At 42.3% G+C, this 13,098-nt stretch overlaps 1 protein-coding gene across 1 annotated transcript in view; it reads left to right on the forward strand.

The window, feature by feature from the left end:
• The window catches only part of LOC133013557 (intermembrane lipid transfer protein VPS13B-like), a 325,549-nt gene that overhangs the window by 150,610 nt on the left and 161,841 nt on the right, over positions 1-13,098 (forward strand). Inside the window, exon 22 of the mRNA XM_061080533.1 lies at positions 5,838-5,971. Coding sequence (XP_060936516.1) covers positions 5,838-5,971 — 134 coding nt within the window. The remainder of the gene's footprint in view (positions 1-5,837; positions 5,972-13,098) is intronic.

Below are 13,098 nucleotides of genomic sequence, written 5' to 3' on the forward strand. Positions count from 1 at the left end.
ATACTGGGTTGAGATGATTGCACACGGGACGTTTCAAAGGGATTTCGTGTCACTGAGAGAAGACTTGGTCTTTTGTTTTCATTCTTTATATGTTGTGTCATGGTCTTGCAGGCAAACTCTTCTTTTCTCTTCTCTTGTTCTTTTCTCTTCTAAGATCTTCTTTTAACTTTACTCTATCGTTTTCTTCTCTCCTTCGTTTTTGGTTAAAGTATAAAGATTTTAAAATGTGAATTGGATAGCAATGTTGTGTTTAATCTCTCTGACCTCTGATAGTCAATGTGCACTTACTTTAAAAGTATTCTTCCATCGTTAATATGACTGGTTGATGGACTTCCTAAAACACAGCTGGCCGAAAGAGACAATACCTGTATGTGGATGCAGTCTGTGTAGAGAAGTAGAAATAGATGGGTTAGATACAACTTTTCTCTCACCCTCATTGGCCTTACCCGTTTCTGTCAGCCTGGCCACACAATATTTCAATTTTTCATTACTGCTGTAGAAACACTGAGCAAATGGAGGCACCTAAATATTTAAATAAACACTGACTTGCATCAAAAACAAATATGCAGGCACGTTTATTACAGAACCTCATTAATGCCTTTGCACACAGCTGTAACAGAAAATGCAACACTTCAACTCACTATAAACCATTTGAAATAGGGAAAGATAACAGGCAGCATGGGGAAATGCCCTGAGATCACTCAGTGAATTTGTTAATATGGTTGAATTGCTCAAACAATCAAAAAGGCCAAATAGATACTTTTTGCCATTGTTTTCAAGACTTAAAGTGATAGTTCACAGAAAAATAAATAACCAGTTGGAGCACAAAGATAAAAAAATGGGACAAAACAATACTGACCCCTTTTCTTCGTGAAACACAGCAAGGTGAGTGTAACCCACCTTTCAAGCCAAAACAAGCAGAGCAACTAACCCATCCATCTTCATCTTCAACTTTGAGAAGTCTTCTATCATAGAAGGAATGGTCATGGGGACATCCTGGTGGGCAGCCACACTGCTGGGCCAGTGAACCGTCAAAAAATCCATAAAGGTTTTACCGGTCCCTGTGAGTCTCTTTAGCCCTCTCTGTGTGCCTGTCAGTCAGGGTATGCACCAGTCCTAACGGTTTGTCAAGAGCTGAATTTAATTCCAACTTGTCCAATTAAGTCCAACTTTGCAGTTACCACCATTAGAAGGCCTTCACGATTGCTGTTTTCTTCTAACTTTTTAGTCTTTTACTGTGCCTCAGCCATCCTATGACAATGTGATCATGTTGAGGCGTATACTGTACCCCACCACCGTTAAGTTCTTTCCATGCAAACATCACCACAGGTCTCTTGTTTGCAGTTCCAACCAATCCCATTCAAAACCCTACACCAGGGGTGCCCACACTTTATAGGCTTGTGAGCTACTCTTGAAATGACCAGCTCAACAACATCTAACCCCCCCCCCCCCCCGGTGCACGTACCCCCTCTTTTTTCGTGCCAGGAAACACTGAAAAATGATTTTAAACGATATTGATAACATATTTTATATGATATAAATGATTAAATATGCATCCCATAGTTTGTATTCCCCTTCTGTTGTCCTGGAGATTTAATTTGACCAATCACATTATTAAATGTCCCCCTCTGCCCAGCCCCAAGCAGTCATATAGATAAAAAGAGAGAGAGGGGGGGCGCCGGCGCTCTAGGGATTAGCGCTGCGCGTCGCTTCCGCGTCGCTTCCTCCTGAAAAATTATTATTATTATTATTTTTTTTTTAACTAACAATTTAGTAGCACTTAAATGGCACGTACTAAAAGCACTTTGTAGTTTTGCCTTATTTTTTAAGAAATCATACTTTATTGATTCTTGTTGTTCTGGGTTTGAATGCACTTATTGTAAGTCACTTTGGATAAAAGCGTCAGCTAAATTAAATTTGCTCGGAAGTGTTGTGTATAGGGCTCGAAGGGGCACATGATCTCCCTTCACTTTTTCCCTTTGCCCTGTGAGCCCTTCTGTAAAATGAGCGGATCAAGGAAACGAAAAGTGGACAATGAGTGCCGAGTGTTTAACACGGACTCGGCAACAAAATACTTTTTCACTGAAGTCGAATCGAAGGCTGTATTCCTGATATGCCAAGAAACTGCAGTTTTCATGGAGTACAACATCAGCCGTCACTTTACTAAGAAGCATGCTAACTACGCTAGCAAGCTCAGAGGTTGGCGACTAATTTACAGACTCAGCAACATTTTTTTTCACAGACAAACTGCGATTAAAGAGTCATCTACCAAGGCTTGTTTTTTGGGGGGCATTCAAAATAGCAAAGGCTAGCAAGCCTTTCTCTGAAAGCGAGTTTTTGTTAAATGGCCTTGCAAATAAGTGCTTTGCTACTTGGTTAAGGCCAAATCCTTTCTTGTAATGATTTTTCCATGTCATTTATATTAGTTCACAAAAACACTCCATCCATCTCTTCCTGGCCCGGCCCCTCTGTCAAATTTTAGAACCCATTGTGGCCCGCAAGTCAAAATGTTTGCCCACCCCTGGGCTAGGCGGATAAAGTCTGTAGAAAACTGCAGAGAGTCTCGATCATACATTTTCATTCAAACCTCCTCCAGAGAAAACATGGAGCAACTGCGGGGTCATTGCATGTCTGAAAGCAGCTTAAGTGAGAAAGACAAAGGGTGTGGTTGGAGAGTGAGACAACCAAACGGGAGAGGAAGTGGAGGGGAAGGGTCTATGGTCAGAGTTTGGCCAGTACGATTTTAGCCTTATGGCCTAATAGAGGGTGAAAATAAGGACATGGCTGATATGGCACGAGGCTGGGGGAATAACCCCACTTTAAGAGGACTCTTAGGACTTGTTAGGCCTGGGCAGGTTTAAGAGCTTTGGGCGCTCTTTTCATATTTCTCTTTCATTTGAATTTAGTCCTCTTGTGTTCACTCTGTCTTTCTCATTCTCTGTCCCTGCCTTCCTGTCTCTCTCTCAACCCGCTCTCTGCAGAAATGGCAGGCGCCAAGTCACTATAACAAGATATGGCAGTTTCATTCCAAATAATGACCCAGGATTAACAAACAGAGTCCTGGAATGGTATTTAAAACTAAACGGAGAGCTGTGTGCAGACTGGTCTTGAATTGTTTCTGCTTATACTGTACTTTAGCACTCTTTGTGATTGGCTTAGCAGACTTCTCTGGGGAAGGACATTTTCAGTCAGGCCTCCCCCAAATACCACCCTTGAGGCCTTGCCAGAAAGTAATCATTTCTAAGAATACATTTTTAAGGTAGAATTGAGTTCAGATGAATTGTCAGTAGGGATGCACCGATCCGCTTTTTTCACCTCCGATACCGATATCTGAGGTTTAGTATCGGCCGATACCGATCCGATACCGATACTAATTAAACAGTCGGATTCTCCTGGTCCGCACCAGTTCTAAGTCACCCGCGGGCGAGTTCACCACCATTGCAGCTCCGCCGGTTCCGTTCAAACTGAGCAGGGCGGGAGACCCGTCCGGCACCGGGCCGGCGGAGGGACCGGGAGCGGGACCCGGACCGGGGTTCACAGACGCCCGGGGGAAGCTAGCGGCGGCGGCGTGCGGAGTGGTCAAAGTTCCGGGTCCCGGTCCGGGTCCCGGAACCGGGGAAGCAGCACCAGCAGCCGGCAGCCCGGCTCCGGGGAGCACCGCGGCCCCGGTGGAGGCGGCTCGGCTCGCACCGGGAACCGGGGGAGAGGCGCCGGGCACTGTCGGCTCCGCACGGCGTGTTGCTTGCGTATGACGTCACTCAAAGCGCACAGCATAGAATTACACAGAATAGATCAGCCGATATGGATCGGCCCATTGTCACCGATACCCGATCTAGAAATTTCTTCAATATCGGTACCGATACTGATACAAATATCGGATCGGTGCATCCCTAATTGTCAGTAGTAGCTCAGCATCTTATGAACTGAATTAAGGGGACATTTTTCGACCTCCTTATGGCTTCCTTTTGCCCGTAGTAAAATTGTAAGCACCAGCTTTTATATGCTGACACATGTTGCCACATTTACATATCTGTTGATGCTTAATATGTGTTATGCTTACTTAAATTTACAATTAAAGTCCCTGACAAAAGTCTTGTCACTTATCCATTTTGTAGAAACAACAGCTTATAACCTGACTTTTAATTAATCCATTGGTTTAAGAAATGGCTCATATGAAAGCTAAAACCCTCCCAAATTATGTTTAATATACTAAAATAAATTGGCTTCACTGAAGAAAGATTGATCATTTAATGAACACAGAAAGGTCAGATTTTGGCAAGACAAAAGTTTTGTCGCCTACAGAGAGTAATGTGAAAATTGAACAAATAATTTACTTCAAATACAAAAATATGTTGCACAACATCAGTGAATGAAGTAGTGGTGCTGTGAGATCCATATTTAATATCTTGTATGAGCTTGAAGGACTGCATCCATGCGGTTCAACAATGATTCATACAATTTATTGATGAAGTCATCAGGAATAGCAAAGAAAGCAGTTTTACATGCTTACCAGAGTTCATCACGATTCTTTGGTTCCTCCTGCTTCCTCTTTCATTCTACCCCAGACATGCTCAATGATGTTCATGTCTGGTGCCTGGGCTGGCCACTCGAGGGGTAGGGTATCAACATGATTTCATACATTGCTTACAGAATCATTGTAGCTGACAAATAAAAGCGTGAGAGACGGTAAATGGAAAATATGGGTTGTCAAGTACTCTGCATAGCAAGTAATGATCCGCTGACTGTAGGCATCACGAAAAATACAGTCTCTTTCACAGTCCCAAAGTGGCATTGGCACATGGATACTGAGTGTGGCCATGCAAATTGTGAAGAGTCCAGACATGATTAGCTTGGCCTTCCGTCTCCTCTCATTATTTTACTTACACACACACATACACACTTGTGAGTATTAGTCACTTATCTAAAAAACACACACATACAGCTTTCACACAGGTTTTTGGCAGGTTACCATAACAAACAAGAGTAACTTGCCTTCATCTTAGTCCATTTCCTTGACAACACACTCTTGTTGCCGTGCCAACCCATTTTTGTGTTGTAGTGACATTTGTGAGTATGGTATCTAAGGAAACATGGTGGTGCTTTGAAATCACCACTATTCATGACAACTGTGGGATAGAGCTGCTGAGCAAGACAGACTTTTCAGAATATTACCTTTGAAAAGAGACCAAGACCATGCATGTACTCCAAATGGTTCAAGAACAGCTTTCAATTTACTTTGGGTATTCCTCAGACAGGCGTTTTAGGGGAATCTCACTTAAGAGGCGGGTGAGAGAGACTTCCCTTTCCTCACCTTTGATGCCCTGATAGCTTTAACATCCACATGCCTCAGGTTAACCTGGGAGACTGTGTCTGTCTTAATGCCTTTGTCACAGTCCCTCTCTTTCTGCTTCTGTACGATTCTCTTACGCCCAGTTTGATCTTTTTTCTGTTGGTGCGTGCGTGCGTGCGTGTTACTGTTAGACACAACAATCCTGACAGCATTATATCACCTAAATTAAGGGTCAGTTAAACATCATTTAACATACTGTTGATACTCTACAACAAATGACAATAACAATGTATTATGAAGAGAGGTAAGTAAAAGGATGAACACTGTGATAATTGAAAAGTTAGTTTTTGTATCTATTTCATACATCTGTGGGAGTTTTTTGCAACACAGGTCCAAAAGGTTGCACAAGCGTAATCTACATTAGTACTGGGTGCCCACTGTACTTAGAAATAATACACCACTGGAGAATTAATGGTTTAAGAAATGCTGTTTTAAAATAATATTTGAATCAATGTCTATTGTCTTATCACTTTCTGTTTTTTTCCAGAATCACGTCCTCTGTCCATCCCACTGAAAGTGATGCCTGACACCTCCGCAACAGAGTCATGGACAACCTCAGAGGAAAGAATGAAGGAGCTTATTGCCCATACCTGGGATGCAGTCAAACGCCTTACTGTTCAGGTACCAAACTTTACTCTCCACCATTTTTGTTCTACTTGTGTATATCAGTAGTTATCCAATATAATAATTGTATAGTACTTTGATATTGCTCATCCATGATGGGTCTGCAAGATGCAAGCATAACAAATATGAGTTTGTATGTCTTGAGTTTTTTCTGGTTACTCTGGGTCCCTCCCCAATTCAGGCATTCATTTCTGATAATTATAGAGTCTATTACCAGTAAGATTCAGAGACTGTTTACTTGCCCCTATTTTTAAGCCCTATGATAGGCTGACTAGCTGTCCAGTATGTCTTCTCTCCAAATATCAGCTGGGATTGGCTCGAGCCACTCTTTGACCCTCAGTGGATAAGCAGGTATAGCTAATGGATGGATGAATGGACTTAAGCAGTATTGACCGGCGCACACATCTGGTAGCAGCCTTCCACCTCTTTCTCTCCTCTGTTACAATTAAGTATTGAGGTTTAGCTCAACCCAACCAAACTGAGCACTCTGTGGTTGTGGGCACATGCCTTCCACAAACCTCTGTAACTTGTTAGCCTATTAGCCTGTTTTACATACAGATGCATACATAGTGTCTCATGTCCCTTTGTGGCCGACTGACTTTCTGGTTGACTGTCTGGCTGGCTGATGTCCCTTTTCATCTCCTGAAGTCTTACTGGATCGTTAAATGTCCCCATTGTGGACCAGTTGGCTCAGCCCACATCACAACCAGCACCTGCAGAAATACAGAAGTAGCCAGTGACAATTCTGTAACAAGGATTATCTTCATGTAGTAAGGACTGCATGTAGCATTCATACATGTTTGCTCATGTGGTACGTTATTGATTGGACAATTTGGATGTCTTTGTTTACAATGGTGTGCTGGATTCAGTTTTGACTGCTCTTTTACAATGTACAGCATTACTGGACTGAAGGCAGTGGCCACATTTACCCAGACTATCATTTTCTTAGTTTTGTTACTCAAATATCCACTGGTATTGTTTGCCACTGCAAATATCAATAACAACAATTCTGATGATTATAGTATTGTATTGAGACCATTGGTCAAACTATTGGTCAGATCCCTACAGCAATCATAACTTAAGTGGTTCCAATTTTCACAACGTTACCATTCATCACAGGATGACAAACATCATCAGGTTTAGTTGCGGTAACGTGGATACTCGCATTAGAGGGAATTTAAAGTACGCTAAACTGGGCTTGTGAATCATTGCTTATTGTTAACATGCACAAGCTGTGCATGTAAACAATAAGCAATGATTCACAAGCCCAACAACCAATTATATTTCATCTTAATTCATATTGCTAGGACCACACAAACTCATGTCAGTCAAACATGAAAGAGCATGACACATGTGAATTGAAGTCATTCTCCAGAGCCCACCTCCCATGTTAGGCCGTTGAGCTGTTTACAGTTCATCAACAAAAGTGGAACTCAACCTTCTAATAGTTTGCTAAGCCCGTCATTGCCTCCACTTTCTTCTGTCCCTTTTGGCTGTGCAACTGGGACCAAATCATATACTGCAGCAGTAATTAGTAAACAGTCTACAGGTCGACATGGGAGCAGGGTCGAAACAACAGGACAAACTGACAGCTGGTACCTCAGGCCTTGGATTTCCCCAAATTTAAACCTCTCCATTTATTTTTGTGTGGTGTAAACAGACAAACAGCTGCCTGGGTTACAAAACTGTAATTCATTATTCATTATTTTATTATTTATTAGTCTACAGTTACTGAGACAACTTAATTCTGTTTAAACAAAGTAGGGGTACGAGATAGCTAATGATTATGAAATTTGTTTTGACATTTTTTTTACTCTTGGTCTGAGATACAACCATGATGCTGTGACACATTATTCCTTAGAAAACTTTCACAGCAGGATGTAGTGGTCCTGCCAAGATCCTAGACTGCGGGTTTATTTTAATACAAGAAGGTAAGAAAATGCTAACAATGAAGAAAGGAAAGGATGAGGTGCATATGTTTTTATTATTTGTCTTGCTCAATGACAGATACTGTTAGCTTTGATTGGTGATGTTCTGTCATTCACAGGACAATACCTGGCGCAGATTATCATCTGTGCATATCTGTCTCCATTTGTAAGACCTCTTCCCCTTGCTACCTTGTTACCTTGCAAGGAATGATAGGTTATTTTTTATCCTGCAAATAGACTGCCTCAATCCATTCAAAGCCATCAGAGAGCTTATTTTAATTTGCTCATCAAACTGTTAATGATGCTGAGAAATGGACATAGCATCCAAACTGAGGCCCTCACATCCAATGCGGGGAAGTCTCTCTGACATATCATACAAAACAAAAGGGATGTTTGTTCTCGGAAGAGCCAGCTAATTCTATGGTCATGCAAAGCTTTCATATATGTAGGTGTTGCTATTTTAGTAGTCACTTCACATTCGGGTCATTGCCGCAATGTTCACCCTGGCCAGGGTGGCCTGGCAGATCTTTGCATGGCCACTTGCCCTCAGCCTTAAAGTCCTGACCCTTTGCTTTTACTTTTTCCAACCTATTGCTGTGTTGCTCCTCACATGCAGTGCATCTTTTTAATTTGTCACTTCAAGTTGTGTATTCTTTCCACTTATGTTCTTCTCTGTCTTCTGCTTATTACCTGCCTGCCCTCTCCCCCACTGCTCAACCATACCCTTTCTCATCCTGTCATCTCCCCTTCTCTATCCCATTCTAGCTAAGGACACCCATGTTCTCTATGGGCCACGATGATAATTGCAAGTGATTAGGATGGTTATTGAATTTCAAGAATTTTGCAATAATTCCTTCTATTTAACACATGAATGTGTTCAGCGTTGGCAAAGAAGCACGTTGCTACCAAAACTGAAATGGGATCTGCTGAAACAGAGAGACCGTTGCCATGGAAAAATGAAGTAACACTGCTCCCTGCAGCTGCCATGCATTAATGAGTAGGATATTTTTTAAGAGAGAAAAAGAGGAGTAAAAGCAGTGGGGTAGAAAAGGTAAGGTGATGGAAAGGAAGGGGGGGTTATGAAGTGAGGACGGAGGAGAAAAAATGGGCAGTGGGTGCATTTGACGGCAGGGGGAAAGTGAGAGAGAGATAGAAAAGAGAATCATGTGTATGTTTGGTATGGCTAAGAACAAACTGGCCATATGGTTTCCATGAACAGCTTCTCTGACCCTCGACTGGAGCGCCTTCTGCAGGAACATTACTTCATCCTCTGCCCCCTCCCTCCAACCGACCTAACTGTCATTCCACACCTCACCCTCTGTGTCTCTCAAATCACACCATTTCCATCCAATTTGTAATGTAAGTTTCATTAGGTTGACTTTTCAAACTTGACAGTCTGAATGTATTATATGACCAAATGACCAAATATAATGAAGAAAAGAAAAGGATACAAGGGCAGGTACTGAAGGAATATAAGACAGAGAGTGATATAAAGGCTGTACATTCACAGCTGATGTGTCTTTAGCTGTTTAATGGGTGAGAACATTGAGGTTCCGTGTGTGTGTGTGTGTGTGTGTGTGTGTGTGTGTGTGTGTGTGTGTGTGTGTGTGTGTGTGTGTGTGTGTGTGTGTGTGTGTGTGTGTGTGTGTGTGTGTGTGTGTGTGTGTGTGTGTGTGTGTGTGTGTGTGTGTGTGTGTGTGTGTGTGTGTGTGTGTGTGTGTGTGTGTGTGTGTTGATTGAATCACCTTCCATGATCTGTTGCTGTGACAATACTACTACAATAATAGTTTGATTACCTCATTGTGATTATAGACACACTTAAATTTGACCCCTTTCAGCACACTGCACTGGAGAGGTGCTCACTAAGATTCTCTTGTATCTGTCATGACAGAGACCTTGAGATCTGGAAGTGATTTTCATTGAGATAAAAAAACTCTGATGTTCTGCAACATTTTTACAGCAGCTACAATTTCAAGATTGGGATGTTTTAAAAGTTGGTGGGTGAAAAATATGTGTGGTTTCCCCCCTGATCTTCTGAAAGTGTTTTGGAAAGGTTGTTTGGAGTTGATTCTGGTTAAATTGTTGGAGCATGCAGCCCTGCTTTATTTTTGGACAGAAGAAGAGGCCACGCCAAAAAGACGGGGCAAATCAGACCAGCTGAGGTTCGGTTTCGCCTTCTCGATTGGTTCACACCACACAAATGTTTTTTAAATTTTGCCTAAGACAATAAAAGGTTTTTACATCTGTAGTCTATCACTGTCTGATCCAACTGACCTAATAGTACATACTGCATATCATAAACACACCCTTTCACTTCAGCTAGCCCATAATTCGCTGGTCAAAAAGGTAAACTAAAACAATCCTATTTCAATCCTTCTTCTTACCAAATTACAGTCTAAGTGGCTTTGTATATGAAGGCCGTTCAGTAAGCTCGTAGCTGTATCATAAATCTGTTTGAATTTACCTGCTCTCTCATGAACCTAAAATTATACCTTTAGCCTGTCCATTCAGTTCAATTCAACCACTCCCAAAAAGACAGACAATATCTGCACAATAATATAAACCACCCAGTCATACTTGTTCTTAGCTGTTCTCATACCTCAGCTATCACATCAGTCATGACCACCCTGTTTAAGTGGATCCTCAGCACTAGTTTGGCATGGCTTACAGACCCCATCTGTAGTTCTACGGTGGTGGAGAGGGGGGTTGTTTGAGATCAGGGGTAGGAGTAGGCAAGGCAGGCCAGGCCAGCCATGCTCCTAAGGCCACTGTTGGATCAATAAACGCAGCGATCAAAGTCGCAATTAACCCACCGCGCTAACACAAATAGCCGGGCCAGCAGAAACAAACAAAGCCCTCATGTCACCTAAAGCGTTTATTTTTGCAGATTTCCACCTCGGCCAGAAAGACCTCCAGTGCTTGTCAGCTTCTGTAAGCAGTGTTATAAGAGAGGAATGCAGAGCCACAGGGATGGCTGGCTGCCTGGCTATGCTGCTGTGCCAGGCCGCAAGCTTATTGCTTGTGGTGGCATGTGGGTGAGACCTAGCCTATCTGTTGTCAGGAGGCATCATGCATAGATGCCTTTCTCATAGACATCAGGAAGAAAAGCTGCTCTCTGTGGTTGCAGGAAAAACTCAAGTTGTATACATCTATTCACCACAACACACATCTGCACAGTGTCATCTTCAGAAACACACATTAATCATGTTAATTTACACGGAGACACTATTTGCACTATTACACCCACCATTCCAATTGAGCTTTTGGACAGAGCATAGATGCGGGAGGATAAGCAGAGGAAGGGGGAGCAAAAGGTTAACAGTGGGTGGGGTATCAAGAGATCCTTTCGACTGGCCATTTACAAAACTATGTCCCATCTGGTGCAGTCACAGGAAGATTACATTTGGAGAGCTATCGGGTTCTTAAAAACAAAGGAATGTGCTTTCCGCTTGCTGCCGATCTCTCCACTGAGATTTTTCTGCTCCAGAGTTGCAAATGTTTTCACGAGGGATGCTGGGAAGGTGTTTCTAATTTCCTCTCCACTATCACTGGGTGATTTCCTGTGTGTCATGGTGTGCTTGTTGTGTGTAGAGAAGAATGTGTTGGTGGATTTGTGCTTGAACTTGCATATTTATGTGCAAGTGCGTGTGCTTAACTTGTTTTGGGGTCCCTCCACAGCGAGTTGATCTTGGCCTACAGTGTTTGTGCTGTACTGAGGTCTGAACACAACAGAGGCCTTCAAGTTTCTGTTTGCTGCAGTTATATGAAAACAATAATCCTAACAGCAGATCCGACCACAGGACAGATGTCAGACCCGTATTTTATTATTTGAGTCCAAGTTAGATTATTGCATTAGAAATTGTGTTTAGTGCTGTCAGGATTAGCAAGACAGACGAAAATATGTTTTTTCCTCATTCCCGACTGAAGGTCACTTGGTGCTGATTATCTTCCCCAACAATTCTAGAGTGTGAAGGGTTTACAAAATAATGTTAATGCTACGGATTCAGTTGGAGCCTCCACAATCTCGAATTGTAAATATCAAACATGTTTGATAATCGGCTCCGACAAAAACCTGCAAAAGAGAGGGAGAGAGTGAGAGAGAGGGAGCGCGAACTGACCGAGAAGGCTCACCAAACAGATGTTGGGTACTTGTACAGCTGCGACTAAAAACAACAATACCTTTCCAACTCACCCCCAGCTCCTGCTGCACAATGTATATGTCTTCTCAGCCATGATTTCATCCATAGTTCAATCTTACATTTTTATTCGCTGCCAAAAAGATCACACAACGTCGCTCCTCCATGTTTGTTTTTCTTCTGAAGTCAAGTTCAATCATGCAAGTGTTCCACGCTGTAGTTCAGACGGTGGCGGTAATACGCCCAAAAGTTGTTGCCAACTGCCAACCTCTTCCTCAAGAGAAGTAGATATTGCAAATTTCTTTGAGATTTCAAGTCCCTGGAATGGCCTCTGTGAAATCTTTGCTACAAATGGTGTCTGTGTGGTCTGACGTTCTCGCCAGATCGTCCAGTCTGTCCATTCTGATGATTATAAGATTCAACATAGGTTAAATCTGTCATTACATCCGGTAGTCTCCCACATTAAAAAAAGGAAATCCTCTAGAACGCAGCAGCCATTAATAACGTTAGTACTCTGCATTATATCAGGGTTATAGAATACAGCCGATGTGTAGACCCAGGTTTTTGAGTTAAACAGTACTTCACAGAGGAAAAATATGTTAAGCATAAGCTCACACATATATGGCGTGAAGGATTAACCAACCATTTATACAATGGAGTGTTATCCACTCTCTGTGGTACTTTTTCTCTTAATTCTGTCACTTTGTGTTTAAAACATTTAATTGTACCTTTAATAATGATTGTGAGATCTGATATCTTTCAGCTGAAGTTGTTCCTCAGAGTAGACAGACTGTCCTCCATGTAACTCACTGTTCTGTCATTTACTATCAAGGCCCAGCAGATCCTAAGAGCCTCCTGTGGTTATATAGGGCATTTCCACATGGCCTCAGCCTGTAAAGCCTAAGATTGTTTGGCCTTCTACTTCCTCTCTATTAGAACTTGTTCAGTTGGAACCAGATAAACCATCTTCAGAAAGTCTCAAGGGAGAAATGCATCTCAAGACAGATTATACATTCCCACTTCAGGAAGAGAAGAAGAGGAGAGGCAAGGGATGCTTTTT

Source organism: Limanda limanda, chromosome 11, assembly GCF_963576545.1.
Source record: "Limanda limanda chromosome 11, fLimLim1.1, whole genome shotgun sequence".
NCBI lineage: Eukaryota > Metazoa > Chordata > Actinopteri > Pleuronectiformes > Pleuronectidae > Limanda > Limanda limanda.